We start from the raw sequence: 26,156 nt of genomic DNA on the forward strand, positions 1-26,156 counted from the left end.
AGTGGCTCTGCCGCTAACGCACGTATTTGCAAATGTGTGAAAACTAAACCCCTATTTTTAACGCATACTGTTAGACAGGATAATTCGGTAGGTTGCAGAATGGTTGGTAAGCTGAGCTGGGAATCTTCTTTGGTTTTGTTTGATATAAAGCTGCAGAGGGACCATTTCATTTTTTTTAGTACAGTTTAATATCACTTTAGCACTACTGAGTCCTCTTTTTAAATAGGGACAAATATCTGGAACGCACACAAGCTGCCTTCCGCACCCTGGGTACATACTGAGCTACATGTTAGTACCCCCTAGTACACCATCCAACCCTGTCCAGCTGCAACGGCTTTCACCCTCTCATAGAAATGTACAGGTTGTCAGCAGTGGAGTTAGATGGTGCACACATACCTTCCGTCTGCACCTAAATGCCAGAGTCTCTTGCAACGGGGTTAAGAACCCAATGTAAAGTGAAAAAAAGTAAATACCACGCTGTCAAAGCAGCTGCTAGCACAGCAAAGTGACAATTGCAAATAAAAAGGGGTTAGGAATAAAGGTGCAGCACTAATAGGCTATGTGTAATTAGAACGTAAATGAGGATATTTAGCATTTAAACACCAACACTATATGTGTAAACATTTGAGAATATATCATCAAATATAAAGTGCAACAGTTAGGATGCTTAGCAATTAAACATCAAAAACCCCATACATGTAAACATTTTAGGAGTAAACCATCAAATGTAAAGTGCAATAATTGACAGATAAAAAATATTAAAGTGCCGAAAAAAACACATGAATATCAGAACGTGAAAAGCCCAATATAAAAGTATTAGTGATGATACACTAAATTTCTATAAGTCCATGTGAAAAAGTGTCGATAGATGAATAAATCCGGCTGGGCTAAAATTTTACTCCCAAAACGAGCATTTATAATGCGTGAAAAGTGAAGTAAAAATCTGCCACCAATAATCACTGAGGCTCACCAGATTGAATGGACTCAGTAAGGCATATACCCCATGAGTCGTTCAGGCTTTAACCGCTTCCCGACCACCTCACGCAGATATACAGCGGCAGAATGACACATACAGGCAGATTAGCGTACCTGTACATTGCCCTTTAAGAGGCGGCTTGTGGGCACGGAACTCCATGACCGTGATTGTGGGTCCTGTGGACTCAATGTCTGTGGGCATACTCGCAATCATCTCACGGTGAGGAAAAACAGGGTGATGCTAATGTAAACAAGCATCTCCCCGTTCTGCCTTGTGACTCTGTCACTGATCAGTGGTCCCTGTAATCAGGAGCGGTGATCAGTAACATGTCACACACAGCCCCTCCCCCTCAAAGTTAGAATCACTCCCTAGGACACACTTAATCCCTACAGTGCCACCTAGTGGTTAACCTCTTCACTGCCAGTGAAATTTTTACAGTAATCAATGCAATTTTTTAGCATTGATCGCTGTAATAATGCCAATGGTCCCAAAAATGTGTCAAAATAGTCCAATGTGTCCACCAAAAATATGTAGAACAATATGTATAGGCCTAAACTAAGGGAAAAAAAGTATATATTTTTGGGGGGTAGTTATTATAGCAAAAAGTCAAAACATAATGAGTTTTTTTTCAAAATTGTTGCTATTTTTTTGTTCATAGCGCAAAAAATAAAAAACGCAGAGGTGATCATATACCACCAAAAGAAAGCTCTATTTGTGGCAAAAAAGGACATCAATTTTGTTTGGGAGCCACGTCACATGACCGCACAATTGTCAGTTAAAGCAAAGCAGTGCCGAATCACAAAAAGTGCTCTGGTCAGGAAGGGGGTAAATTCTTCCGGGGCTGAAGTGGTTAAGGTGATCATACACCAATGATTGGAAAGAATCGGGCAGTAGGGAGATGTAATGGTAAGTATATTCTCCTCCAGGGGACCCAGATCAGAAATGGAGAGGCTCCAGAGGTACAAATTGTGGTGTGGATGCACGCATAAAAGGTCAAAGGAAATAAAAACTCACATAGTGTGAACAGAACATTAAATATAAAACTTAAACTCACACTTGGGAAGAAATATAAGCGCTTTTAAAAATCCGGATTGTAACGCAATGGGAGCAGTGGACATGACCTTAACTTAAGTACCCAATGTGCATGGGGCCTTAATGCACTTAGATACAGTGAAGGAAAAACTACTTTTAGGCTGGGTTCACACTGCAGCGGTTTATGAGAACGGATGTGATTCGCACCGCACCGCACTGCAGTGCAAATCACATCCGATCTCTGTGCGATGCGAGTTCAGCCATACAGATAGTATGGCTGAATTCGCATCGCACGCGGCCCAAACTCGCACAGGACCCTTTTTTTGGTCCGCAGCAGAATCGGATCGCATGGGTGTTCACACCATGCGATCCGATTCCTGTCCGAGTTTGCAGATCGCACTGCGATATGCGAACTGATCTGGGGGTTTCATTAACGTTTCACTGACACTCCCAGCAGTTCGCATAGGGCAGTGTGAACTGCCGCCGGGAGGTATGCGATGCGGGAACCCGCCGCGGATTTGCAGCGTTCCCGCATTGCTGCAATGTGAACCTAGCCTAAAAAGTAATAGAAACAGTGAGGGGGTGTCTCACTGTTAGGGCAATAAGGGTGTGGAACTCTCTCCCACAATTGGTGGTGGCTGCGGGGAGTATGGATATTTTTAAAAGACTCTTAGATGTACATATTAAAAGGACACAACATACAGGGATATGGGAAATCATAGACACTGATACACAGACACCTACACAGGTTGAACTGGATGGACTATTGTCTTTTTTCAGCCTTACCTAATGTAAATGGGGATAAAAGTGATTTAACCACTTGCCACCCGCTAACAGAACATTTACTGCTAGTGGGCGGCACAGCAACATACTGGTATGTTGCGCTGTACTTAGTGGTGTCTGGGCGCACGTGCATGTGCCCCCTCCTGATCTATGCTGTGGTTGGACACCACTGGGAGGTGACAGGGTGTCAGGACCTGATTCACTTGCTGGTGGCAGTGTGGTTTTCCGTGCTGCAAGCTGTAGTTCCAGTGACCACCAGTGGGTGTCTCCCAGCAGTCAGCAGGTTCCTGCAATCAGTTCCACCAGACCCCAGCTGCTGGCAGTTTACTTAAGTCCCACCTCTACTATTGCAACTTGGGGAACCCTGCGGACAGCTGTTGACTCATGCTTTGTTAAGGACATGGCGGCCGGATTCCCAGCCTGCTCCTTAACAACCAGTGAATAGCAGCAGCCCCTCTACTCAACGCTGCAGCTACTAAACATAGCTTACACAATAGGCTAAACACTGCTAAACACTGGCAAAACAATGCCAAAACATTAGCGTATTTTGTCCAGCATTTCTAAAGCAGTTTTTAGGTTTCTAACATGTATGAAGCCTAAAAAGGGTAAAACCTACCAGCGGTCAGGTGGTTAAAAAGTGCTTCAAACCAAAAAGTTAGCTATACAGTACTTATTCCAGTCAATCACATACAAACTAACAAGTAACAATAAAACCCCTGTGTTTTTAACTCCCACTTTGTTCACATGGAGCTCCTGGCCAGTAAGTTAAAAGAAAATAATGTATCAGTGCAGTGATGTTATGCCCTTTGCTCAGGAATGTAAATAATTTGTATCATACCGAGGGAGAAGGTTCTGTGAGTAGAGGCACGCCAAGAATGTTTCCATAGTTTCCCAATATTTATGTGTGTCTTTATTCACAGATCAACCTCCCTCAGGTGCAGTGTTAGCCTGTGAAAAATATATTTTTTTAGATACAACAATGTAAAAAAATAAAATAAAATTTAAGTGCTAAATATCACAAAACATAAATCAAACATAAATATGTAACTCATTCAGTAATCAAGGCTTTTTTATTTTAGTGAATTAATTATTTTTGGTGTAAATACCGCATGAGTTATTTTAAGGCAAAAATTTTGTAGTGGAACACAATTTTCGCAAGATGTCTCCAAATTGCCAGTTGACCTTCACACTCTAGATCAGGGGTCTAGAAACGATGGCCCTCCAGTTGTTCTGTAACTACATTCCCATCATGCCTAGTAATGTCTGTGAATGTCAGAGTTTTACAATGCCTCATGGGACGTGTAGTTCTGCAACAGAGAGCCGTAGTTTGGAGATTCCTTTTCTAGATGATCAGCAGCAACTTGGCAAATTAGGTAAATGGCAAATGTGGACAACTGTAAGCTTCTAGACTTGGGAGCACACGACAAGCATGCAGTGTATTCTCAATAATAGAGAAGGAAATCTTTGTGTATTGTAGACTAAAACGAATAATGTATGGCACTATACAAAGCATTGGTAGAGCCTTATCAAGAGTATTAATAAAAAACAGGGAATTTAGAGGTGAACTCCAACTTGCCCCCCATTTGAAGTCCCACCTACACCTCAGCCCCCATGACAAGAAAATTCTACACAAAATTTTACACAAAGTCCAAAAAGACAACCCACAAATACCACATGCAAGTACCCATTTATCTGCTACCAAGTTAAGGATTAATGAGGTTTATTCTAGAAAAAAGCTCAGGTAACCCATACAATGTCATTTTTTTGTACTTATTGAAAACATGCAGTTCAATTTTTGGCCCTGTTTCATATAAATGATATTCTGGAAACAGTACAAACTAAAATAAAAAAGGGAATAGAGAAACTAAATTATGAACGATTCAATAAACTGAATGTATTCACCCTTGAGTAGAGGTGATTGAGGGGTATAGGAACACCTTGTATAACAATATAAAAGGCCTAAAAGAAAAAAAAATAAGTGAAAGCACTCCTCATGTGTGGGAAAGAATGAAAGTCTAACTTCCGCAAAAATGTTTCCATTCTTCTACGGAAACAGCTTCACTAGTCCACTTCTAAAAAAGGGTCTGGATGTGAGGTCACATTTATAGTAAGTTCATAGCCCTTTCATTTTCATTACCATCCTTTGTCTTATCACACCTCAATGTCTCCTGATACATATTTTATCCATCCCACCCACACCTTCTCAAAATTCTTAGAGCAACCTATAGCTGCGTAGGTCAATTTATACATTGGCAGTGCTTTGTTAATAAGATCTACCCAATTTTGAAGAGATGGAGGGATCGGAGAGCCAACGCTTTCTTGCCATAACAAAAGACTATTCTCAGTAGTGTTTTCTGTGAGTTAGAAATATCTTCTTCCTCCGGGTCTCCAAATAGACACCTGGCTGGAGAATAGATATTGGGAAGGGCTAGGGTATCCTCCAGTTATTTCAAGAGCGCCTTCCAGGATCTTTCTACCGGGGGCACTGCCACACCATATGGAAGAAGTCCCCCATTTTTCCCCTATAATGATGGCATTCCAGTGAGTTCTGCCTACCCATTTTATGCAAACATTGTGGAGTATAATATATTCTGTGTGAGTAGTTAAACTGTAATAATTTGTCTCTATCTGAGATCATCAAGGGCACCATTGAATCCAGGGCCTCGGACCAAAACTCCTCCGTGAAGGATGGAATATCGGCCTTCCATTGTGCAGCCACAATTTTCATCCTAGATGAGGAGGATGTTAGCAGGGTGAAATTGTATTTTGATATTAGATTTGAGCGGTCTTCTTCAGATATTACCTTTTCCATACTAGAAGGGGAAAGCTCTACCTCCCTGCCACTAAAACTGTGCTGTTGCTGCATGACTCAGCTGTTGGTAGCGGAAGAAAAACATATTTGGGATCTTATATTCGGTCTTTAAGTCTGTGAAAGATCTAAGGGTCTTGTCCCTAAAGAGTTGATGGATGTATTTGACTCCATAGTTTACCCAAATTTTGCTGAGCTGAGGGTTGTGCCATAAAGGGGCATTCGGGGAGGTGTTCAGGCTGGTGCCCCCCACTTTAGCGTTACATATATTAAATATTTTATATGAAAGTTTTATTATGCCTACTCCATGATCAGGATATGGGCCTTTTCTGTAAAAGATATTAATCAGAGCCTCGTATGAGTGGACCTGGGCTGCCTAACTGGCTACCGAGGCATTGTCCATTTTTGGAAAGCCCCACCAATGGATGTGCGTCAACTGGGACACTAAATAGTAACACTGCAGGTGGGGTAATGCTAGACCTCCCTCTCGTATCGGTAAATGTAATGTATCTAAGGACACTCTAGCTGGTTTAGGGCCCCAAATAAAAGACGAGAGTATCTTGTTAATTTCTGTGAACCTTTTGTTAGGAATATAAATTGGGGGTATGCCAGAACAGGCAGCGAAATCTGGGCAGATAAATAATTTTGAATATGTTGATTTTTCCCAGGAGGCTGAGAGGCCACTTATTCCATGTCTATAAACTTTCCCTTAGGCTCAACAGCAGGGGAGATAGATTATTGGGTATGTATGTGTTCAGTGGTGACTGAATCTCAACCCCCAGATATCAAAAATGAGAGACCACCTGCAGTGGGACACCCGGAGGCATCCTAGAAGTATACTAAGGACTAAAAGGGTAAACTATGGACCTATTCCAGTTCATTTTAAATCCCGAATATCGCCCGAACCTGGAGATTCTATCTAAAGTGGTAGTTAGGGAACCCTCTGCCTCTGCTAAATAGATGAGCATGTCATCAGCATAGAGTGATGTTTTTTAATCCATTGTATTGACCCTACATCCCTTTAGTAATATATCCCTTTACGAGGGCCCCTAGCTATTTAAAAGGTATCCGTAATTATATTATTAATCCTCCGTCTGGCCATTGGTTTAGTGTACAGTAGTTACACCCAGGCTATGAAGTTGGGACCAAATCCGAGCCGCCCAAGGGTCGCTATTAAGTATGGCCATTCAAAAGAGTTGAATGCTTTATGGGTGTCCATTGACACCACCACCCGGGTGTCTGGAATAGGACCTTCCGAATGTATATTAGTGAAAAGGTGACGCAGATTTATGGCCGTTGACCTCTCAGGTATAAAACCTGTCTGATCAGGGTGAATAACAGAAGTAGTCCCTTTATTCAACTGTTTGGCCAAGAGTTTAGCTAGTATTTTTGCATCAACATTAAATAGCGATATAGGCCTGTACGATTCGCAAAGGTCATGGTCCTTGTGCAGCTTAGGAATCAGCACAATACGTGCTTCTCTCAAAGATTCAGGAAGTATACCTTGTGCAAAGTCTTTCCTATAAACCTCTAACAGTTTAGGTGCCAGACTTTCTGTATAGGTAGTGTACCACTCAACCGGAAAGCCACCAAATCCTGGCATCTTGTTCAGATTGACTGAGCGTACAGTGGACACAATTTCATCTGCTGTAATTGGGAGGTCTAGCTCTGCCGCCACCTCCTTGGACAATTCCAATAGGAGGGATGGGGGCCAAGGAGTCACAAACTGCCTCATTTTCATAGTCTACCCTGGAAGAATATAACTCAGAGTAAAAGGCATTGGTGATGTCAGATTTTGGTGTGCAAAGTTTCTATTGTTCATTATAAATATGTGGGACAGATGCCGGTGTTTGTTGCAAGTGAGCTAGATATGCCAGCAGTCTACTGTTCTTATCTCCAAATTCAAAGATACGTTGCGACTGGTACAGAAGCTTTTTGTTTTGTTTTTTCCACTAGCACCAAGTCTAATTGGCGAACACCCTCCCTGCATGCCCGATGGGTGTCTGGATTAAGGTTTTTAATATAGTCAACCTCAGTGTCTGTGACAAATTGTTCCACCTCCCGGAGCTTCCATTCCCTGTCTGAGCGGAGTTTAATGACTCCAGATATAGAACCTCTGAGTGTGGCCTTAAATGTATCCCATGTAACCCCTATCGGCAAAATTATTTATGGAGGCAATGGCTACTAATATTTATATATAATACATAGCACAAGGTGTATCTGTGGAGAGAACCGATTGTCTTCATGGGTCAGGAAAGTTTTTGTTTCCTTTTTGGAAAAAAAAGTTTTGCCTTCTTCTGGATCCACCAGAGGTTAGGGTTATGAAATTGCAATTTCTTTGAATTTATTTCACTATTTATATTTCATGTTGAATTTTTCTTTTTCTTGTTTTTTTACTCCAGGTAAATGTGTAACTATATCTATAAAAATCTGACCAGCCCTAGCAAACAAACAGAATACATTTTCTCACCTGAGCACTACTGTTTCTATGAGATAATTCCAATATGGAGGTACTGCTTAAAGGGGTTGTAAAGGTACATTTTTTTCACCTTAATGCATTCTATGCATTAAGGTGAAAAAACATCTGACACTGCCTGCGCCCCCAGCCCCCCCCCCCCCTGTTTTACTTACCTCACCCTTCGAAAATCCCGTGCTCGCACCCGCCGTCCTTTCCACTGTTCAGCCTGGCCGCTGATTGGCTGGAGTGGATGGATGGAAAGCAGCGCAGCCATTGGCTCGCGCTGCTGTCAATCACATCCACTGACGCGGAGTGCCGCGGCTGTATCACGGGAGCGCGCCCGCAGGTGCTTCTCACCATGCGAGGGAGCTCACATGAACGTGAGAAGCACCTGCAGGAGGAAGCCGAGACAGCCGCCGAGGGACCCCAGAAGACCAGGTTTGGGGCCACTCTGTGCAAAACGAGCTGCACAGTGGAGGTAAGTATAACATGTTTGTTATTTTAAAAAAAATAATTCACTTTACAATCCCTTTAACATCTATGTTTGTCACATACATATTATTGCCATGGGTGTGATTTAATGCCTAAATCACAGTACAAATCTATGAGTCAGCAATTTATTTTCTGTGTAGCTGATAGCGTATAGCAATAGATGCTAAGCATCCAAACAATTTTATTAGCCAATCTACAGCCATGGCCAAAAGTTTTGAGAATGACACAAATATTAATTTTCACAAAGTCTGCTGCTTCAGTGTTTTTAGATCTTTTTGTTAGATGTTATTGTGGTATACTGAAGTATAATTACAATCATTTCATAAGTGTGAAAGGCTTTCCTTGACAATTACATTAACCTTATGCAAAGAGTCAATATTTGCTGTGTTGACCCTTCTTTTTCAAAGCCTCTGCAATTCGCCATGACATGCTGTCAATCAACTCCTGGGCCACATCCTGACTGATAGTAGCTCTTTCTTGCATAATCAAAGCTTTGAGTTTGTCAGAATTTGTGGGGGTTTTCTTGGTCACCCACCTCTTTAAGATTGACCACAAATTCTCAATGGTATTAAGGTCTTGGGAGTTTCTTGGCCATGGACCCAAAATGTCGAAGTTTTGTTCCGCAAGCCACTTAGTTATCACTTTCTTTATAACAAGGTGGTCCATCATGCTGGAAAAGGCATTATTTATCATCAAACTTCTTGGATGGTTAGGAAAAGTTGCTCTTGGAGGATGTTTTTGTACCATTCTTCATTCATAGCTGTGTTTTTAGGCAAAATGGTGAATGAGCCCACTCCCTTGGCTGAGAAGCAACCCCATACATAAATGGTCACAGGATGCTTTACTGTTGGCATGACACAGGACTGATGGTTGTGCTCACCTCTTCTTCTCCAGACAAGGTTTTTTCCAAATGCCCCAAACAAAGGGGATTCATCAGAGAAAATGAATTTACCCCAGTCCTCAGCAGTCCAATCACTGTACCTTTTTCAGAATATATCAGTCTGTCCCTGATGTTTTTTCCTGGAGAGAAGTGGCTTCCTTGCTGCCCTTCTTGACACCAGGTCATCCTCCAAAAGTCTTCACCACACTATGCGTGCAAGCTCTGCACTGAATCAACTGTAGAAGACGGTCCTGGCGCTTGCTGGACTTTCTTGGGCACCCTGAAGCCTTCTTCACCAATGCAGTGGAAATGTTTTTTATGGGATGAAGTTCTTTTTCATGGCAAAGAGAGACTTTGCAATGAATTGCAATTCATCTGAGAGTATATGCAAATTGCCATCATAGAAACGGAGGCAGCAGACTTTGAGAAAATTTATATTTGTGTAATTCTCAAAACTTTTGGCCACGGCTGTACATTACCTCTAGTGGGCATTCTACACAATTTAGTCACATGAAACATGTTTTTATGACTTAAAATATGTGCTCACAGAAAATCTACTATATTGAAAGGAATGGGGAGGTGACCTGTGGGAGATTCCTTGGTATCATCACATACAGAGCTATTAACCCAGCATTGTATGTGGTGGGGGTGACCATTGCCATGAGCAGCTTAGAGAGGAGGCTAAGGAAGATTGGTCACACCACTGAAGGAATCCTGCTGGAACGCAGAATAAGAATACAGAGCAAGGAACCCCACTACTAGAATATTTTGAGTTTCTTTTGTAATAAACCCTTTATCCTACATGTCAGCATTTGTGCACACTGAGTCACAAATGAGAAGCTCAACATACATTTATGGCACAGCTCTGTGCCTTAAAAATGTGACTCCCTTGTGCATGTGTGTGAGTGACGTCATTAAGGCCTAGCCAAGCAAGAGTTGGAACCCAGAAGGAAGCCCAGGAGAAGATGGGAGGACAACAAGACCAATCTCCTGTACTCAGGAGAAGTGCAGTGGCCAAAGACAATTCATACTCTTCAGCAGATCCAATTTTGCACCGGTTTTGCTGCCCCCAGCAGGTCAGTGAAACCCAAAGGAAATACTGCAAAAACAAAGAACAGAGGGTGCACCGACCTAGCGCGTTACCTTTGTGATAGCTTTATTGTGTGAAAAAGAAAAATGTGTACTTACAAATGACATTGGTAATGTCCTGATGTGCCTTTTTACCGATGTTGTTTGTGAGTGCACACTTTTTTTTTTTACACGCAATGGGGGTTATTTACTAAAGGAAGATCCACTTTGCACTGTAAGTGCACTTGGAAATAAGGTCGTTGTAGATCTGAGGGGGGCATGCAAGGACAAAAAAACAGCATTTTAGCCTGCACATGATTGGATGATAAAATCAGCAGAGCTTCCACTCATTTCAGATCTACCCCTTAGATTTAGAGCGACCACACTTCCAAGTTCCCCTTTAGTGCAAAGTGGAGTTGCCTTTCGTAAATAACCCCCAATAAAGCTATCACAAAGGTAATGGGCTAGGTTGGTGCGCCCTCTGTTCCTTGTTTTTGAAGACGGGAGCACCCCTGACTGATGGGAGTGCTGATAAGTAAAATCTCCTGGCACACACATTTTTTTTTTCTGCTGTTGTTTTATTCTGCTTTAACCACTTCCCACCTGGCCAATGCACATATACGGCCGGGTGGGAGCTGTCTACTTCTGATAGGATGTTCAGGAACGTCCTTCAGAAGGAGCGGGATCGCGCGCGCGCGTGCCCGCGCAGTGGCGTGATCCCGATGTGCTCGTGTCACCCGGACACGGCACATCTCAGATCGGCAGGAGGGCTCTGTGATTGTCCCTCCTGATCACATGACGGCCGTGTCCAATCACGGCCGTCATGTGATGTAAACAAACAGCCGGTTGCTAGGCAATCGGCTCCTCCTCTCCTCACACAGAAGTCATCGCTGAGGAGAGGAGAGCAGATCGCTGATGATCAGTGAGTATGAGCTGTTTTTTACAGCTTTTTACTCACTGATCACCAGTCTAGTGTACACACAACACACCACACAGTATAAACACAATGTCCCCACATATGTCCCCAAAACACACATGTCCCCAAAACATACATGTCCCCAAATAATAAAAACACATGTCCCTAATAATAAAAACATGTCCCCCACATATGTCCCACTAAAATCACATGTCCCAATGATTATCTGCACACATATGTATGTGATCACCTGCACACATATGTACATGATCATTTGCGTACATATGTCCGTGATCACACAAACCAATTATTATACACAGAATTTTTTTTACCAAAAACATGTAGCAGAATACATTTTGGCTTAAATTTATGACAAAATTTGATTTTATTGGATTTCTTTTAAAATAGAAAAAAGAAAATATTGTTTTTTTTCCAAATTTCCGCTTTTTTTGCGCTTATATCGCAAAAAATAAAAAACGAAGTCGTGAATAAATAACACCAAAAAAAGCTCTATTTGTGTGAACAAAATAATAAAAATTTAATTTGGGTACAGTGTAGCATGACCTCGCAATTGTCACTGAAAGCGCTAGAGCGATGAAAGCTGAAAATTGGGCTGGGAAGGAAGGGGGCGAAAGTGCCCTGTATTGAAGTGGTTAAATACTTTGAGCCACTCATCTAAACAAATTTTTCAGTTAAGAAAACATAACTACTTGTTATTGGTCAGTGACTTAGAAAGCACCGAATCTTCTGGGATCAGCATGACTCTCAGACAGCTAGCATTTTCAGAAGGGACTTACCAATGGCATTCAATGTCTTTATTTATTTCAGGTACTTATATAGCCAGGTCAACTTATGTAGCGCTTTACATATACACTGTACATTAACATCAGCCCCTGCCCTTCAGAAGCTTACAATCTAAGGAGGTCCCTAACTCACATTCATATACTGGGGCCAATTTAGACAGAATCCAATTAACTTACCAATATGTCTTTGGAGTATGGGAGGTAAACACACACAGGCACAGGAAGAACATGGAAACTCCATGAAGGTAGTGTCGTGGTTCGAACCAGCGAAGATTTTGCTGCTAGGGGACAGTGCTTACCACTACACCACTGTGCTGCTTACATTCTGTAAAGTGGTATTAAATCCAAAACAAAAATGTATTATATTGCAGGTTACCAATCAACAGATGTGGTGGCTGTATTAGTTTTGGTTGTTAGGCTTTTTCCCCTGGGGATTTTGCCAGTAACAGACCTCCTGTATTCGAGTGCCCCCCACTCTAAGGAGCACAGGTCACCCTTTGGACAGCAGCATTGTTAATCTGGGGGAAGGGTCTTGTTAGGTGTACAAGCAGATTTAGATATACTAACATATTGAAGCTGAACTCCAGCTCACACTGCAGTTACACAAGCAGTTACAGCTAACACTTTTTTTATTTCTTTTGGGATTAAGATTTACATAAATAAATAAAATCTGATCGTCGTAAGCATCCATGTCAATGTTAAATGGTTTAACTCAGCCCTCTAGGTTTTAGAGAAGAGCTTGTTCTGTTGAAAAGCAACAGACTTACTGGCTGGATCACCAGATGAAAATAAAGGAAAAAAGGGCTTCAAAAAGAAAACAAATGCAGTCATCACATCTAAGAATGGGTGAGGTGCAATATAATGTTTGATTTTGGGTTTAATACCCTCAAATCAAACAAAATCAGGGTATACAGCTCAGCCTCACAGATCAGGGTATACAGCTCAGCCTCAAAGATCAGAGTATACAGCTCAGCCTCAAAGATCAGAGTATACAGCTCAGCCTCAAAGATCAGAGTATACAGCTCAGCCTCACAGATCAGTGTATACAGCTCAGCCTCAAAGATCAGAGTATACAGCTCAGCCTCACAGATCAGGGTATACAGCTCAGCCTCACAGATCAGGGTATACAGCTCAGCCACACAAATCAGGGTATACAGCTCAGCCACACAGATCAGAGTATACAGCTCAGCCTCACAGATCAGGGTATACAGCTCAGCCTCACAGATCAGGGTATACAGCTCAGCCTCACAGATCAGGGTATACAGCTCAGCCTCACAGATCAGAGTATACAGCCCAGCCTCAAAGATCAGAGTATATAGCTCAGCCTCACAGGTCAGGGTATACAGCTCAGCCTCATAGATCAGGGTATACAGCTCAGCCACACAGATCAGGGTATACAGCTCAGCCTCACAGATCAGAGTATACAGCTCAGCCTCACAGATCAGGGTATACAGCTTAGCCTCACAGATCAGAGTATATAGCTCAGCCTCACAGAACAGGGTATACAGCTCAGCCTCGCAGATCAGAGTATACAGCTCAGCCTCACAGATCAGGGTATACAGCTCAGCCTCACAGATCAGGGTATACAGCTCAGCCTCACAGATCAGAGTATATAGCTCAGCCTCACAGGTCAGGGTATACAGCTCAGCCTTACAGATCAGGGTATACAGCTCAGCCACACAGATCAGGGTATACAGCTCAGCCTCACAGATCAGAGTATACAGCTTAGCCTCACAGATCAGGGTATACAGCTCAGCCTCACAGAACAGGGTATACAGCTCAACCTCGCAGATCAGAGTATACAGCTCAGCCTCACAGATCAGAGTATACAGCTCAGCCTCACAGATCAGAGTATACAGCTCAGCCTCACAGATCAGAGTATACAGCTCAGCCTCACAGATAAGTGTATACAACTCCGTCTCACAGATCAGGGTATACAGCTCAGCCTCACAGATCAGGGTATATAGCAGTGACAGCCCATACATTGAGGGGTGCACAGGCGTTGCCCCCTATCCCTGCCACCGCCTCCCTATCCATGCACCCAGCCCCTTTCAGGATGCTGGATGCATAAACTCAAAGGGCGGTGGTGGGAGGGGTGTTTTTGGAGTCTATGCGTCCAGCATCCAGAAAGGGCCACTAGAATGGGCAGTGAACACACTCTCAGCACACAACCCCATGCTGCCTATGATGCATATGCGTAGCGGTTGAACGTTAAATCACACTTTTCTTCAATTACACATTCAGCAAAAAGGTCAAAATCATCATTTAAAACTGGGTAAGCAAAAGACTTGTTTTCCATTGGTAAAACCATCATGTCAAAGCATGTTTGTAAACTGCACTTTAATCCATAGTAAATATGTACTTCTTCTTCTTATAAAAGGAATAGTAACATCCACATGTCTTTTGGGATTACAGAGGAGTATAAGGGACTGATGTGATCGTGTTAATTGTTGGTGCTATATAAATATATGTAATAAACAAAAATAAAAAGATGCCAGGCTGGATGGAATAAAATAAGTCTAATCTTCCAGGTTAGTAAATATGATTGGACCCGCTAACTTCGGCATTAAAGAGTCCCCAAACATGATTTCCATGCATTATTAGTAAGGAAGAGCTGAACTTTATACATAAGAAGGAAGCTAGGAAATCCAGCCAGAAACTGCCCCCTGGTATCACCTACATACATGATACATATCTCCCACATGGACCCAGTCACACCTTGGAGGCTGCCCATCCCCTGTACATGGCACCTATCTCCGTCCCAGGAGGGCTACTTACAGCCTGTCTTCTCCATCAGTTCCTGAGTCACCGCAGACCGAGACTGAGTCAGCCCCATAGTGTGCTCCGCGGGTCCGATCCTCCGATAGTAAGGACCAATCCAAGGCTCCGAGGACCCTCACCAGTTACTTCCAGCCCCGGAGATTCATCCAGCGGCTCCTCCAATGAATGCAGCCGTGTGTTCTGTCCAGACGGGAGCCGTGTGTTCCTAGCACAACATTCTCAGCACAATCCCCTTCTAGTTCCTCTACACTTCTCTCTGAGTCCAGGAAGCCTGCAGACTAATTACACCAGACTCTGTGTCACTTGTCCCATGGGTCCTTGTGCCTGCCGTGTTCTACCTGCTTCATCTACACTATGTACAGTGCATGCTCAGGGAGGGGAGAGCAATGACATGTACACACCTGTCTGCTCTGTCTACTAACTACACACTACATACACTTTACCCACACCTAGAGGAGGGGAGAGCACACCATGGTGTCACTGCCTGGGAAAATCACCATCCCACAAATCATCATCATCATCATCTTATAGAGTATTATTAGCATGGTGTCACTGCCTGGGCAAATCATCATCATATTATTACTATTATCATTAATTATTAACATGGTGTCACTGCCTGAGCAAATAATCATCATACAAATCATCATTATCATCATCATCATCTTATTATTAAGAATTATTAACATGGTGTCACTGCCTGGGGCAATCATCATCATCTTATTATTATTAATTATTAACATGGTGTCACTGCCTAGGAAAATCATCATCATACAAATCATCATTATCATCACCATCATCATCTTATTATTAAGAATTATTAAAATGGTGTCACTGCCTGGGCAAATCATCATCATCATTTTGTTACTATTATCATTAATTATTAACATGGTGTCACTGCCTGGGCAAATCATCATCACAGAAATCATCATTATCTTATTATTATTACTAATATTATTAATTATTAACATGGTGTCACTGCCTGGGCAAATCATCATCATCTTATTATTATTACTATTATTATTATTATTATTATTATTATTATTATTATTATTATTATTATTAATAATAATTATTAACATGGTGTCACTGCCTGAGCAAATAATCATCATACAAATCATCATTATCATCATCATCATCTTATTATTAAGAATTATTAACATGGTGTCACTGCCTGGGGCAATCATCATCATCGTATTATTATTAATTATTAACATGGTGTCACTGCCTAGGAAAATCATCATCATACAAATCATCATTATCATCACCATCATCATCTTATTATTAAGAATTATTAAAATGGTGTCACTGCCTGGGCAAATCATCATCATAATTTTGTTACTATTATCATTAATTATTAACATGGTGTCACTGCCTGGGCAAATCATCATCACAGAAATCATCATTATCTTATTATTATTACTAATATTATTAATTATTAACATGGTGTCACTGCCTGGGCAAATCATCATCATCTTATTATTATTACTATTATTATTATTATTATTATTATTATTAATAATAATAATTATTAACATGGTGTCACTGCCTGGGCAAATCATCATCATACAAATCATCATCATCATCATCTTATTATTAAGAATTATTAACACGGTGTCACTGCCTGGGCAAATCATTATCATCATATGATTAATAATTATTAACATGGTGCCATTGCCTAAGCAAATCATCATCATCATATTATTAATTATTAACATGATGTCACTGCCTGGGCAAATCATCATCATATAAATTATCATCATATAAATCATCATCATCATCTTATTATTATTACTAATGTTATTAATTATTAACATGGTGTCACTGCCAGGGCAAATCACCATCGTATTATTATTACTATTATTAACCACTTTCAGACCGGACCAATTTGCTGGTCAAAGACCAGACCACTTTTTGCGATTCGGCACTGCGTCGCTTTAACTGACAATTGCGCGGTCGTGCGACGTGGCTCCCAAACAAAATTGACGTCCTTTTTTTCCCACAAATAGAGCCTTCTTTTGGTGGTATTTGATCACCCCTGCGGTTTTTATTTTTTGCGCTATAAACAAAAATAGAGCGACAATTTTGAAAAAAACGCATTATTTTTTACTTTTTGTTATAATAAATATCCCCCAAAAATATATAAAAAAACGTTTTTTTCCCTCAATTTAGGCCGATACGTATTCTTCTACATATTTTTGGTAAAAAAAATCGCAATAAGCGATTATTGATTGGTTTGCGCAAAAGTTATAGCGTTTACAAAATAGGGATAGTTTTATAGCATTTTTATTAATAATTTTTTATTATTTTTTTTTTACTAGTAATGGCGGCGATCTGCGATTTTTATTGTGACTGCGACATTGTCGGGGACCCATCGGACATTTTTGACACATTTTTGGGACCATTGTCATTTATACAGTAATCACTGCTATATAAATGCAGTGATTCCTGTGTAAATGACACTGGCAGTGAAAGGGTTAACCAGTGGGTGGCAGTGTAGGGGTTAAGTGTTCCTAGGGGTGTGTTACTAACTGTGGGGGGGTTGGGCTTTCATTTAGTGTACACTGATCTTTGCTCCAATCACATGGAGCAGAGATCAGCGTCACTAGTTGCTAGGCAGAATGGGAAAATGTTGTTTATACAGCATTTCCTCCATTCGGCCGCTCCGTGAGACGATCGCGGGGATGCCCGCGGCGATCGAGTCCGCGGGTCACGCGACCGGACTCACGGGGGTCCCGACCAGCGCGGGAGCGCGCCGCCGGCGGCGCGCTCCCGATGGCACGGCGGCAACGAATATTGGACGTACATGTACGCCAATATGCCTGCCCGTGCCATGCTGTCGACGTACATCGTCGTGCGCTGGTCGGGAAGTGGTTAATTATTGACATGGTGTCACTGCCTGGGCAAATCATCATCATCTTATGATCAATAATTATTAACATGGTGTAATTGGATGAATCATCTTCATACAAATCACAATCATAATTGGGGTTATTTATGAAAGGAAAATCCACTTTGCTCTGAAAGTGTACTTGGAAGTGCAGTCGCTCTATATCTAAGGGATAGATCTGAAATGATGATTTTATCATCCAATCATGTGCAAGATAAAATGTTGTTTTTTATTTTCCTTGCATGTCCCCCTCAGATCTACAGTGACTTTACTTCCAAGTGCACTTTCAGTGCAAAGTGGATTTTCCTTCAGTAAATAACCCCCATTACTCATTATTAACATGGGGGGTTATTTACTGAAGGAAAATCCACTTTGCACTGAAAGTGCACTTGGAAGTAAAGTCACTGTAGATCCGAGGGGGACATGCAAGGAAAATAAAAAACAACATTTTAGCTTTCACATGATTGGATGATAAAATCAGCAGAGCTTCCACTCATTTCAGATCTACCCCTTAGATTTAAAGCAATTGCACTTCCAAGTGCACTTGCAGTGCAAAATGGATTTGCCTTTCGTAAATAACCCCCATGGTGTCACTGCCTGGGCAAATCATCATCATAGAAATCATCATCATCATCTTATTATTATTACTAATATTATTCATTATTAACATGGTGTCACTGCCTGGGCAAATCATCATCATACAAATCATCATCTTATGATTAATAATTGTTAAAATGGTGTCACTGTCCGGGCAATTCATCTTCATAGAAATCATCTTATGATTATTAATTATTAACATGGTGTCACTGCCTGCGCATATCATCATCATCTTATTAATATTACAATAATTATTAAGGTGGTGTAACTGTCTGGGCAAATAATCTTCATAGAAATCATCATCTTAGAATTATTATTATTACCGTATTATTATTAATTATTAATATGGTGTCACTGCCTGGGAAAATGATCAACATAGAAATTATCATCATTATCATCATCTAAAAATAATAATACTTATGATGATGATGACAACAATAATAATAATAAATTATGATGATGATTATAATAATAATGTGATGATTATATTATTAATAGTTTAACAATAATTTATTGCCATAGGTTACATATTTGGGGTTTTGATCAGTTTAACAATATCAACTTAACCACTTGAGTTTTTGTTTTGTTTTGTTTTTTAGTCTCCGTTTCACACATTATAGTATTTAGCTTTCTTAGTCTACTAATTTATTGTACATCTTTTTTTGGGGATGGATGGGGGCAGATAGGGCTTTCATTTTGTTCCAGAATTGTATTTGTATATATATATATATATATATATATATATATATATATATATATAATATATACAGTCCCAGGACAAGGTCATCCAGCGCCCAAGGCGAAAATGGCTGGTGGAGGGGGTGGGGCTAATAGCAGTGCACAGAAAAAAAAGGCTCCTTACATAGCAGGTATGATGGGGTGTGCATGGTTTTGCACAACACTTATAGGGCAGTCCATTCATTTCACTGGGCTGCCCTATACGTGAAGGATGCACAAAAAATTATTTTAAAAATCACACTGCACTATAACACATGGTATTTTGTATTCATGTGTTTTGTTGCAGGTGAATGAGTGCAAAAGCAAGGTGTGTGTTGTGCAATTAAGAATTAACATTGTCAATGCATACCTGTAAAAGAGCTGTGTACGCTTGTGTATTGCAGGAATTGTGTATTTTGCAAATGTCTACCTAGGGAAGAAGGAATTAATTCAATTTGAAACAGGTCCGCTTGCTAAACGTTTCAGATCTCTCTAATAAAACCTTAAAGTAGGCCAGTAACATCCACATTTCATACATCAAGTATCCCAATCTGAGTCCCCCTTTACATCAGGTGCCCCCTTTACAGCAGGTGTCCCAATCAAAGTCCCCCTTTACTTCAGATGTCCCCATCAGTGCCCCCCTTTACATCAGGTGTCCCCATCAGAATCCCCTTTACATCAGGTGTCCCCATTAGTGTCCCCCTTTACATCAAGTGTTCCCATCAGGGTCTCCCTTTACGTCAGATGTCACCATCACTGTCCCCGTTTACATCAGGTGTCCCCATCAGGGTCCCCCTTCACATCAGGTGTCCCCATTAGTGTCCCCCTTTACATCAAGTGTTCCCATCAGAGTCCCCCTTTACGTCAGATGTCACCATCACTGTCCCCTTTTCATCAGGAGCCCTCCGTCAGAGTCCCCCTTTGGATCAGGTGTCCAGTTACAGCCCAGCTTTAGATCAGGTGTCATCATAAGAATTCCCTTTTACATCAGGTTTCCCCATCAGAGTCCCCCTTTACATAAGCTGTCTCATCATAGTGCCTCCTTACACAATGTGCCACCATCACATTGTCCTCATTAGAGTTCCCCCTTACACAATGTGCCCCCATCACATTGTTCTCATTAGAGTTCCCCCTTACACAATGTATCCCCATCACAGTGCCCCTTTACACAATGTGTCCTCATCACAGTGCCCCTTTACACAATGTGTCCCCATCACAGTGCCTCCTTACTATGTCTCCCCATCACAGTGTTCCCTTACACAATGTGTTCTCATCACAGTCCCCCCTTACTCAATGTGTCCCCATCTGAGTGCCCCCTTACACAATGTGTCCCCATCACAGTGCCCCCTTACTCAATGTGGACCATCAGAGTGCCCCCTCACATAATGTGTCCCTGTCACAGTGCCCCCTTGCACAATCTGTGCCCATCACAGTGCCCCCTTACACAATCTGTCTCTCTCACAGTGTCCCCATCACAGTGTCCCCTTACACAATGTGTCCCCATTACAGTGCCCCCTTCACAGTGTTCCCATCCATCAGTTGTCACCCCCTCCCCACGTGTACTTACAGCTCTCCTGAATGAAGCCTCAATTGGGCCCCCCCACAAAATATGAGTTGTCCTTGGAGTGTGAGCCTTGGCACAAGAATTAGGTTTCTAACCTTCCTTGCTGTAACTCGTCACCATAGGTCCTAGTGCAGGAACTGGTTGTACAAGTCACTATTACTCTATTGGGGGTGCTACACTCTGAGGAGGGCTAAGCAATCACAAGTATCCCCCCTCCCCCCTGATCAATGAGATAGTAATTTGCATGCTTCTTCTAATTAGCCCTGCTCCAAAGAAGAAACTCCACCACCAAAAAGAAGCCTTGCTATTTAGCATTGTTGCTCTACCTATATAATCTGTTGAAAAAGAGCTGTAATGCAAACCCTCAGCTGACGTATTGCCAGGACATACGATTTCAATAGGCAGTAAAAGCCTAGGAGATGGGTGAAAATAGATCTCATGTGCCTCCTAGAGGGCTCCATCTGAAACCAGATTTTTAACTTTTTTCTCGGCATGGAAAGCAAACAATTGTTACTTTCATATCTATTAATATTTCTTTTTGGTAGTGGTGGTTTGATTAATTTACAATAAAAGGCATTGTAGGTGTTTGGTAGATTTGGTAATAAATAAAAATACAGGTTGTTTTTAGACAAAGGTTGTGATTTGGCTACTCTCCAGTAAGGTCATTTGGTTTAGCGCAATCATAATCACGGGAAAAATTTGTATTACTCCACCAGTTATACAACTAAGACTCTAGGCTTTGCTCTTTTTCTTTTGGATTTTTTTTTGTAATGCTGATATGTTCAATAATACATTTTCTGTGAAAAAAAAGACTCTAGGCTTTGACCCTCTATAAAACTGTAGAAACAGTAATTTCCAGCTTGCAGGCATTGTAGGTGATTGGTACATTTGGTACAAAAGAAAAATGCAGGTCACCTTCAGACAAAGGTTTTGATTTGGGTACTCTGCAGTAAGGTAATTTGATTTAGCACTAAAACCTAATGTTTCATGACTGATGTCTCAAGCTGCCTGTTATATCATTATTATTATTATTATAATATTTGTATTCTGGCATACCATGGTTTTAAATGTGGACAAACATATGTATGTGCATGTAATGGTGTACTGAAAGATTCAAAGTATAGATCTACAATGCTCATCTACTGGCATGTATATAATAATACACATAAACATGCAAACATTTATACATTTATTACTATGTACTGTACTTCTATGTGCGAAATACAGTATATATATATATATCAGGGATATGCAATTAGCGGACCTCCAGCTGTTGCAGAACTACAAGTCCCATGAGGCACTGCAAGCCTCTGACAGCCACAAGCATGACACCCAAAGACAGAGGCATGATGGGACTTGTAGTTTTGCAACAGCTGGAGGTCCGCTAATTGCATATCCCTGATATATATATATATATATATATATATATATATATATATATATATATATATATATATATATATATACATACATTTTTATAGGTACGGTAAATATATTTCTAAAGGTGCTATTGACATGACATTTTCACCACATGTCGATAAACAACCCATGCAATCCATACATACAAAGAAACCAAAACAAATAAGTTCAGAAATTAAGTTATGTGTAATAAAATGAAATGACACAGGGAAAAAGTATTGAACATGTGAACAGAAATGCTTTTAAAGCAGTTGTATAGTCAAATGTTTGACTTTAACCTACAGGTAAGCCTATAATAAGGCTTACTTGTAGGTAAAAAGAATATCTCCTAAAACTGTATGGTTTAGGAGATATCCCCCTCGCAATGAGCTGCTGACTTCAGCGGCGCATGCGCACAGGGGATTCTCAGCTGAAAGTCCGGCAGACGCAAGACCTTGCCAGGAAAAAAACTCCTGCTCACATGCGCGGGAGTGACGACATCGCGGCTTCGGCCACTTACAGCGCCGGAGCCATAATACCCGGAAGACGGGAACTTGTCAACAAGGGAACATGTCAGCTCCCTTGGCGTGGACCGAGTGAGATGCCGGCGCCTCGTATTTCATAATGAGCTAGTATGCGGCATACTAGCTCATTATGCATTTTCCCTTGCAGGTGTAAAAAAAAAAAAAGTCAGTGGGTTTACTCCCGCTTTAATACTTGGTACAAAATTCTTTGTTGGTAATGACGCTTCGAGATGCCTCCTTTATGGAGAAACTAGTCGCATGCATTGCTCAGGTGTGATTTTGGCCCATTCTTCCACACAGTCTTCAAATGTTGCAGTTTTTGTGGGCTTCTTCTATGAACTCTGATCTTTAGTTCAGATGGTGACGTGTTCAATACTCATTTTACCCGCTGCATATATAATTCTGTCCTGATTAATTTCTTGTCATTTAAGTAGCAATAATTTACTAGGATTGCTTCAAATCAAGTAAATTATGTTAAGCAATTCAAGTAAATCAGGTTATTAAATGAACACAAGTTGAAGCATTAGGATTGTAAACTAGGAGATAAAAGATTTCTCAGAGGAAATGGGGTCAATCTGTAATGTATGGGAGTCCTGTATCTGCTTGTCTATCACTAAGTGAGCAGCTTTGATGCTGCAAGGTGTAATTTTAAATTCTCTATTTAAATAAGCTGAATAAAATGTAGATATGTTATTCTCAACATTTTTTATGTCTGTATTCACATATTTCTGTGATCGTAGGATATATATTCAAGTTATATATTTTTTTGCTCTAAATGTTATTAGACATATAGAATTTAACTAAGCCTAGTACATCATCTAGTAACTGACCTCCAAACATTTCTGGCACCAGCCCTTACAGGAATCTGACCTTGTCTTCTGAACATTGACATGGCTGATCTAGAGTCAAGGTCCAACAAGATACAAATACCATCATGCTACAGAAGTTGGTTAGAAAGCAGAACAGATATATTTTTAAATGTACTGATAATATGTCAACAGCTGTCCATGAAGGACTGCGGCTTTTAAAAAATGAGTCACAAAATATAAAGGCATCTGTTTAGATCTTGAGAGGAACTGACCCCCTTGGAGATTATTTGCAAAGAACATAATTCTTGCTCTAAAACTCAATTCAGAAATCTAAAAGTAGCTTTTGGGAAAGGCTACTCCCTATTTTGTTAGGTTATGGGAAAATGATCTGAGTAGGATGATTCCAGAAAGTACTATTTCGAAGAAGATTTCTCTGACACATACCTTCTTCATTTACACCAACACACAATATTTTTTCAAGCTATTGTCACAGTGATAAATGGTTTCAGCAAAATTGACTCTGTTATATTCTTGTTTTTTTGCAGGGTGTTAGAAGGGTTGTGGTCAGTGGGGTAAATTTTTACACCTGTGGTGGAAATTTCTACCATTCAGGCAAGAGGTGAGGGAGTTGATAGCAAAGGCCTTACAATACACTCTTCCAGATGATCTTCCTGTAGCCCTGTTTCAAGCCACTCTCTGATGTCGATCGGAGCATACAAGAAATCTCCAATAAATACGGAAAAAGGCTTGATTCCATTATTATCACAACTATGACTGCATCCTGTAAGGAAATCATAGGCAGTACTTTGCTGACTATAGGCTGCACAATTTGATATTTTTTACTATCTCTGGGATGCGTGACAACAGGAGGGTGATTCTTCTATGTTCTTCTTTTTTCTTAATCTTTACACAAAGACACCCCTCTTGGTTCTGGGACTTTACTGGCAAATAATGAAACTGTATAATAAAACTTACTATAATCTTTGTTAATAAATAAAATAAATTAAAAGGACAGGTATACATCTCAGCATACGTTATACAATTTTGTCTACACCTCCTCTCAATGTAAACTAGCTCATAACACAATTACATCACAAAGTTTATTGATACAGAAACACCCAACAACCATTACAGGGCCACTCACTACTTAAAAACATAAGGACATTAGATCACTGCTTGCTCAACCCTAGGGACTTTGTCAGAGCAAAAATGGACCACCCATGGAACACTAAGACCACATGTTGAATATTTAAGTACTGCTCGGTATATAAGGGTAAATGTATAAGTCTCCTAAATAGTTTCAGCTCTCAGTTGGAAAAAAGCTATTGGTCCCTCTTAGGAAGCAGATGCCCACACATTTGCCTTGGTATTGTTCCTTGAGGCCTAACCTGTATTCTGTACCTGTACCTGGTGTCCCGTGTTCCTGAACCCTGCATCCATCCCTGGACCCCTGTCTTGCAGAATTATCCCTTCCTCCTGTTGTCCTCTCCCTGTCCCGTCCTGCTCCCTGTTCTATCTGATTGATCTCTTGTATATGACCCTGGCTTGATTACGTTTATGATTATAGCTTACTCCTGTGTTCACATTTGGTTTAGAGAGTAATTATTGTGTGTCACCATGGTTGTTTGTTGGTTTGCTTTATTGTATATGACTTATCCTTTTAATAAATCTTACTATTATTACTTTACAAGCTTTTGGTCTTCCCTATTGCAGTCCACACATTTCAGGTCGCACCGGTTTATGACAAGCTGTTTTTTTTTCTTACTTATATTTTTGTGAGCCAAAAAAAAAAAATGTAGCCAATTGTTTTCAGCTAGAGAGTTGCCTCTTGGAGATCCTAATACACCACAATCCTTTTATTTTTTTATGAATTATTAATAATAATTATTCCTGAATTAATTATTAAATTATTTATATTGCAGTTTTGGCAGATGTATCTATATCTCGGCTGCCCAACCTCCATCTTAAAGGCCATGTGCGGCTTTTAATTACGTATTTTGTGGATCTCAGATCCCAGCAGCCAGTAGTCATAATTTGCCTGGGTGCTTCCTTTTATTTTTGTTTGTGGTCTCGAAAAGGAGTAAGACAAGATCTATGGGATATCCTCTCTTAGACAATTATTACCAGAACAGGTGTACCAATTGGAAGATATCCTCTCACCCCTTGCTCCTGTGATAAAGGGTGTATTTGTTGTTTATACCCCTGAGGCGGTAAGTTTGAGAAAGTTTTGGAGCAGTCTACTGCCAGATTGGATCTGTGTGTACACGTCCGACAGGTGAAAGGGGAAATAGAATAAAGGAGAAACCAGCTAAGAGCTATGTGGTGGGTTATGGACAATGGTTTACGCTTTTTATGATTAAAATGTGAGTGCAATTTGGTTGTTTTAACCTCTAAAAAATATTTTAAATGGTATCATACTATTGAGAGTTTCCTTTTATCTTTTTTTGATTTTGAAAATATTGGCCATTGAAGAGCAATATGTGAAGAGACATATTTAAAAAAGCTGGCTCAGATAAGGACAAAATATTTGAGACTTAAAGTTATATATTTCCAGGGACTTAGCCTGGCACACACTGGGTGGAAAATGGATTTTTACACAGTGGTTTTCGCAGTAAGGAATTGTAAACCAGAAAAAAGGGTACAATTACAGTTTTACTTTAGT

The 26,156-nt window shown here is 40.7% G+C and overlaps 1 protein-coding gene across 1 annotated transcript in view; it reads right to left on the reverse strand.

The window, feature by feature from the left end:
- The window catches only part of TESC (tescalcin), a 131,625-nt gene extending 116,248 nt beyond the window's left edge, over window positions 1-15,377 (reverse strand). Inside the window, exon 1 of the mRNA XM_077462048.1 lies at window positions 14,996-15,377. Coding sequence (XP_077318174.1) covers window positions 14,996-15,053 — 58 coding nt within the window. The 5' untranslated portion in view covers window positions 15,054-15,377. The remainder of the gene's footprint in view (window positions 1-14,995) is intronic.
- Between the last annotated feature and the right edge of the window lie 10,779 nt (window positions 15,378-26,156).

The sequence above is a fragment of the Lithobates pipiens genome, unplaced genomic scaffold (genome assembly GCF_037356315.1).
Source record: "Lithobates pipiens isolate NorthernLeopardFrog02 unplaced genomic scaffold, aLitPip1_a1.2 Scaffold_3, whole genome shotgun sequence".
Lineage (NCBI taxonomy): Eukaryota > Metazoa > Chordata > Amphibia > Anura > Ranidae > Lithobates > Lithobates pipiens.